General features: G+C 52.1%; 1 protein-coding gene across 1 annotated transcript in view; it reads left to right on the forward strand.

The window, feature by feature from the left end:
• The window catches only part of LOC116980280 (roundabout homolog 2-like), a 32,544-nt gene that overhangs the window by 14,954 nt on the left and 11,343 nt on the right, over positions 1 to 6,247 (forward strand). Inside the window, exon 5 of the mRNA XM_033032347.1 lies at positions 5,986 to 6,218. Within this exon, the coding sequence (XP_032888238.1) occupies positions 5,986 to 6,218 (233 nt within the window). The remainder of the gene's footprint in view (positions 1 to 5,985; positions 6,219 to 6,247) is intronic.

Consider the following 6,247-nt stretch of genomic DNA (forward strand, 5'->3'; position numbering starts at 1 on the left):
CTTGTTGCATCATGCCCTTGGTGGGACCACCTTTGATGGGACAAGCCTTTGGTTGGACCAGCCTTGGGTGGGACCATCCCTTTGGTGGGACCATCCTTAAGCCCTTGGTTGGGGCCAAGAGCAGAAATTGCTATCAAAACATGGAGGGGACGGGGGACACAATTTTTTGGCTGACGCGCCGCACACGCACACACACACACACACACACACACACACACACACACACACACACACACACACACACACGCACACGCGCACACACACACACACACCAACACACACACACAACCACCACACACACACACGCGCACACACACACACACACACACACACACACACACACACACACGCACACACACACACACACACAACACACACACACACACACACACACACACATATACACACACACACACACACACACACACACATAGACACGCACACACTCGCACACACACACACACACACACACACACACACACACACACACACACACACACACACACACACACACACACACACACACACACACATATACACACACACACACACACACACACACATATATACACACACACACACACACACACACACACACACTCACACTCACACTCACACTCACACTGACACTCACACTCACACACACTCACACACATGGTGTATGGAACGAGCTGCCGGAGGAGGTAGTTGAGGCTGGGACAGGTTTGGAGGGACAAACGCGGGCAGGTGGGCCTAGTGTAGCTGGGACATGTTGGCCGGTGTGGGCAAGTTGGGCCGAAGGGCCTGTTTCAACCTGAGTCTGCGACGGCCAGCACTCTCACACATACACACACACACACACACACACACGTATACACACACACACACACACACACACACACAGACGTATACACACACACACACACACACACACACACACAGACACACACACACACACACACACACACACACACACACACACACACACACACACACACACACCCCTTCGGAGGCTCAATCCAGCGCTAAATGCAGCTCAACTCTGCCTGTCTCACAGGGTTAACTACAGCCCTGCCTAGGCTGACGGGATACCAGCACTGCTTCTCCACGCTGGGCCATATTTCCCGCAAGCCCAGGAAGGGCTGTAGGCTCACCTGGCGGGACAGACAGAGTTGAGCTGGGTTTAGCGCTGCTTCTCTGCGCTGGCTGTGGGCCTGGGGGTACCACGCCACTCGGGACAGCGCCGGAGACCCGGCCGGGATCGATCCTTCCTGCGGATGGGGCGCAGGTCTGTGCCACGTCTCCCTCCCTCCTCCAATCGCCACGCTCTATCCTCAGCCCCACCCCCACTGTCTCACGGAAAGCGGAGATTTTACAATATGGATCACAAAAACATGGGGGGGGGGGGGCGTGTCCCCTCTGCCCTCCCTCCCCCCCCCCCCCCCCCCAGGTTTTCAACCTTGATGTGACACCAGCTCTTGGTGGGATGATTCCTCGGTGGGATAAATCCTTGGTGGGAAAAAATCCTTGTTGAGTCCACCCCTTGTGGTGTCCATCCCTTGTTGGGACTGTAAATTCCGGATCCCAGACGAGCCCCCAATGTTAATTCCCGATCCAAACTCCCCCCCCCCCCCCCCCATCTGGTTCAGGCAAGCACCGAATACGAGCACTAGAATTCCAACACTACTTTATTGTATACAATAACGCGGGGCCGATCCTCGTTACCACTTACTCGAGCCCAACGCAGCCTCGCGCGAATACAACAGACCCAAGACAACCGGCACGGCCCAATGTGCTCCCCACCCTTGTACACCCCTCCGAACTAAGGGCGCGAAAGTACTTGGGGGAGGCAACACAATTACCGATACAGGCCGCAAAATACATAGAATAACAAGTTGGACAGGCTAGATGCAGGAAGATTGTTCCCGATGTTGGGGAAGTCCAGGACAAGGGGTCACAGTTTAAGGATAAGGGGGAAATCTTTTAGGACCGAGATGAGAAAAACAATTTTTTTCCCACACAGAGAGTGGTGAATCTGTGGAATTCTCTGCCACAGAAGGTAGTTGAGGCCACAGTTCATTGGCTATTTTTAAGAGGGAGTTAGATGAGGCCCTTGTGGCTAAAGGGATCAGGGGGTATGGAGAGAAGGCAGGTACAGGATACTGAGTTGGATGATCAGCCATGATCATATTGAATGGCGGTGCAGGCTCGAAGGGCCGAATGGCCTCTACTCCTGCACCTATTGTCTATGTTTCTATGTTTCAATGACCACTCTTTGGCCCAATCATACACTAACACATAACATAGTCCCAACACAGGGCACTTCGGGGGAAACACATCCTTTAAGTAAAGAAACATCTTTGGTGAGGCCACTAATCTGGACCAATCACAAGTAGACAATAGACAATAGGTGCAGGAGTAGGCCATTCGGCCCTTCGAGCCAGCACCGCCATTCAATGTGACCATGGCTGATCATCCCCAATCAGTACCCCGTTCCTGCCTTCTCCCCATATCCCCTGACTCCGCTATCTTTAAGAGCCCTATCTAGCTCTCTCTTGAAAGTATCCAGAGAACCAGCCTCCAACGCCCTCTGAGGCAGAGAATTCCACAAACTCGCCACTCTCTGTGAGAAAAAGTGTTTCCTCGTCTCCGTTCTAAATGGCTTACCCCTTATTCTTAAACTGTGTGTGGCCCCTGGTTCTGGACTCCCCCAACATCGAGAACATGTTTCCTGCCTCCAGGATATCCAAGCCCTTAATAATCTTATATGTCTCAATGAGATACCCGCTCATCCTTCTAAACTCCAGAGTGTACAAGCCCAGCTGCTCCATTCTCTCAGCATATGACAGTCCCGCCATCCCGGGAATTAACCTTGTAAACCTACGCTGGGCTCCCTCAATAGCAAGAATACCAAAACTGCACACAATACTCCAGGTGTGGTCTCACTAGGGCTCTGTACAACTGCGGAAGGACCTCTTTGCTCCTATAGAAACATAGAAACATAGAAGATAGGCGCAGGAGTAGGCCATTCGGCCCTTCTAGCCTGCACCGCCATTCAATATGATCATGGCAGATCATCCAACTCAGTATCCTGTACCTGCCTTCTCTCCATACCCCCTGATCCCTTTAGCCACAAGGGCCACATCTTAAATATAACCAATGAACTGTGGCCTCAACTACATTCTGTGGCAGAGAATTCCAGAGATTCACCACTCTCTGTGTGAAAAATGTTTTTCTTCGACTCCTCTTGTTATAAAGGCCAACATGCCATTCGCTTTCTTCACTGCCTGCTGTACCTGCATGCTTACTTTCATAGACTGATGTACAAGGACCCCCAGATCCCGTTGTACTTCCCCTTTTCCCAACTTGATGCCATTTAAATAGTAATGGCAGTAAGGCACTGCAACGTAATCGAGACATAACATTTCCCCAACCAACCCCGCGCATGCCTTTAGCATCAGGGCATAGCTCCATCCCAGACATATTGGCAACCTGCAGGCCAACCTCTCAGCAACCCCTTCCCTGGCTTCAGTTCTGCAACTCCCTGCAAATGATGTCAAGCAGGTTCCACAGATCTTTCCACCTTTCCATCTTTCCATTTTCCCCAAGTACCCACATTTCTGATCCTCACAGGACCACCCTTGGTTGGCCCAGGCCTTGGTGGGACCAGTCCTTGATGAGTCCATCCATAAGCCATTTAGAACGGAGGCGAGGAAACACTTTTTCTCACAGAGAGTTGTGAGTCTGTGGAATTCTCTGCCTCAGAGGGCGGTGGAGGCCGGTTCTCTGGATGCTTTCAAGAGAAAGCTAGATACGGCTCTTAAAGATAGCAGAGTCAGGGGATATGGGGAGAAGGCAGGAACGGGGTACTGATTGTGGATGATCAGCCATGATCACATTGAATGGCGGTGCTGGCTCGAAGGGCCGAATGGCCTACTCCTGCACCTATTGTTTATTGTCTATTGTCTATTGTCATCCCCTTGTCATGAACAGCCCTTGTTGTCACTAGCAACTGATTGGACCATCCTTTGGTGGCCATTCGGCCCATCAAGTCTACTCTGCCATTCAATCATGGCTGATCTATCTCTCCCTCTCAACCCCATTCTCCTGCCTTCTCCCCGCAACCCCTGGCACCCGTACTAACCAGCACAGGGTGAGACCATCCCTTAGTGGGACCACCCCTTGGTGGGACCCACCCTTGGTGCGACCATTCTGTGGCGGGACCATCTCTTGGTGGGACCCACCCTTGTTGAGACCTCCCCTTGATGGGACCATTGCCTTATGGAATCATCCCTTAATGGGACCACCTTTGATAGAACCGCCCTGCGGCACAATGGCACAGCGGTAGAGCCGCTGCCTTACAGCCCCATACAGCGCCAGAGACCCCGGTTCGATCCCGGCTACGGGCTGCTGTCCGTATGGAGTTTGCAGGTTCTCCCTGTGACCCGCGTGGATTTTCTCCGGGCGCTCCGGTTTCCTCCCACACTCCGAAGACGTACAGGATTGTAGGTTAATTAGTCAATAGACAACAAGTGCAGGAGTAGAGGCCATTCGGCCCTTCGAGCCAGCACTGCCATTCAATGTGATCATGGCTGATCATCCCCAATCAGTACCCCTTAATTGGCTTGGTATTGGTGTGTAATTTGCCCCCAGTGTGTGTGTGTGTGTGGGGGGGGGGATAGTGTTAGTGCGCGGGGGGGATCGCCAGTTGGCGCGGGCCAAAGTGGCCTATTTCCGCGCTGTATTGCTGAACGAAACGAAACTGCCGACTAATACACTGGCTGATCGCAACCTGGGATCGCAGTTACACACCCATTAACTCAGGAAAGCAGCCCATTAATTTTGAATGCCCATTATAACGCTACCTCCAATTAGCTTATTTTGTGCAGTGTAGTTTGTAGTTAGCTCAGTGCCCGCAGATTACATTTTATTGGCATACATCTAAAAAAAACAAATTAGTGTGAGCAGAACCAGTTGGGCCCTCGCTCTGTAACGTGTGGCTGTTCACCCAAGAGGTTTGTTAATAACCTTGCTTCGATCCGTAACGTCACCTGTTCCTTCTCTCCAGAGATGCAGCCTGACCCGCTGAGTTACTCCAGCTATTTGTGTCTATCTTTAGTTTGGATTAGTTCAGAGGTGCCGTGCTGAGAACTATATCCTGCACTCTGTGTGTCTTCCCCCTTTGCTCTCGACCTATTGTGCTTGAGTCTGAACTGATTGTGTGTATGTGTTGGCTTTTATCTGCCCTGCATGGATAGCATGCAAAACAAAGCACTTGGAGAAACAGGCCCTTCGGCCCATCGAGTCCGCGTTGACCAGCGATCCCGGCTCACTAACACTATCCCGAGATTGATCCCTGGGATGGCGGGACTGTCATATGAGGAAAGATTGAAAAGACTAGGCTTGTATCCACTGGGGTTTAGAAGGATGAGGGGGGGTTTATAGAAACATATAACATTATAAAAGGACTGAAGTCTACCCATCGAGTCTACTCCGACATTCAATGATGGCCGATCTATCTGTCCCTCCTAACCCCATTCTCCTGCCTTCTCCCCATAAACCCTGACACACGTACTGATCAAGAATCTATCTATCTCTGCTTTAAAAATATCCACTGACTTGGCCTCCACAGCCGTCTGTGGCGAAGAATTCCACAGATTCACCACCCTCTGACTAAAGAAATCCTGGAGTAACTCAGAGGAACTCAGTCCAAAGAAGGGTCTCGACCCAAAACGTCACCTGTCCCTTCTCTCCAGAGATGCTGCCTGACCCGCTGAGTTAGGTGGATCAATGAATTCCACAGATTCACCACCCTCTGGGTGAATTGGCTTGGTGTATGTGTAAATTGTCCCTAATGTGTGCGGGGTGGTGTTAACAAGCGGGGATCGCTGGTCGGCACGGGCTCGGCGGGCCGAAGGGCCTGTTTCCGCGCTGTATCTGAACGAAATTGAAACCAAACTGAGCTATCGGCTCGTTGCAAACATTTTTTGTGCTCTCTTCTTCCAGGCAGATTCAGGGGAGCTCTCTTCCGCCCCAGGCGCCAGCTCTGCCTCTCGGCTACATCTCGGGGACCCTCATCTCAGACATAGAGACAGACGTGCCGGAGGAGGACGAGGACGAGGAGGAGGAGGAGGAGGAGGAGGAGGAGGAGGACGAGGCGTTGGAGTTGTCGAGGCCGCTGCGGGGAATGCTGCACACCCCTGGATCCAGCATTGACAACCTAGAGAGCTCGGTCACCGGTAAGCAAGCCTTCACCCCCCCCCCCCCC

The sequence above is a fragment of the Amblyraja radiata genome, chromosome 14 (assembly GCF_010909765.2).
Source record: "Amblyraja radiata isolate CabotCenter1 chromosome 14, sAmbRad1.1.pri, whole genome shotgun sequence".
Lineage (NCBI taxonomy): Eukaryota > Metazoa > Chordata > Chondrichthyes > Rajiformes > Rajidae > Amblyraja > Amblyraja radiata.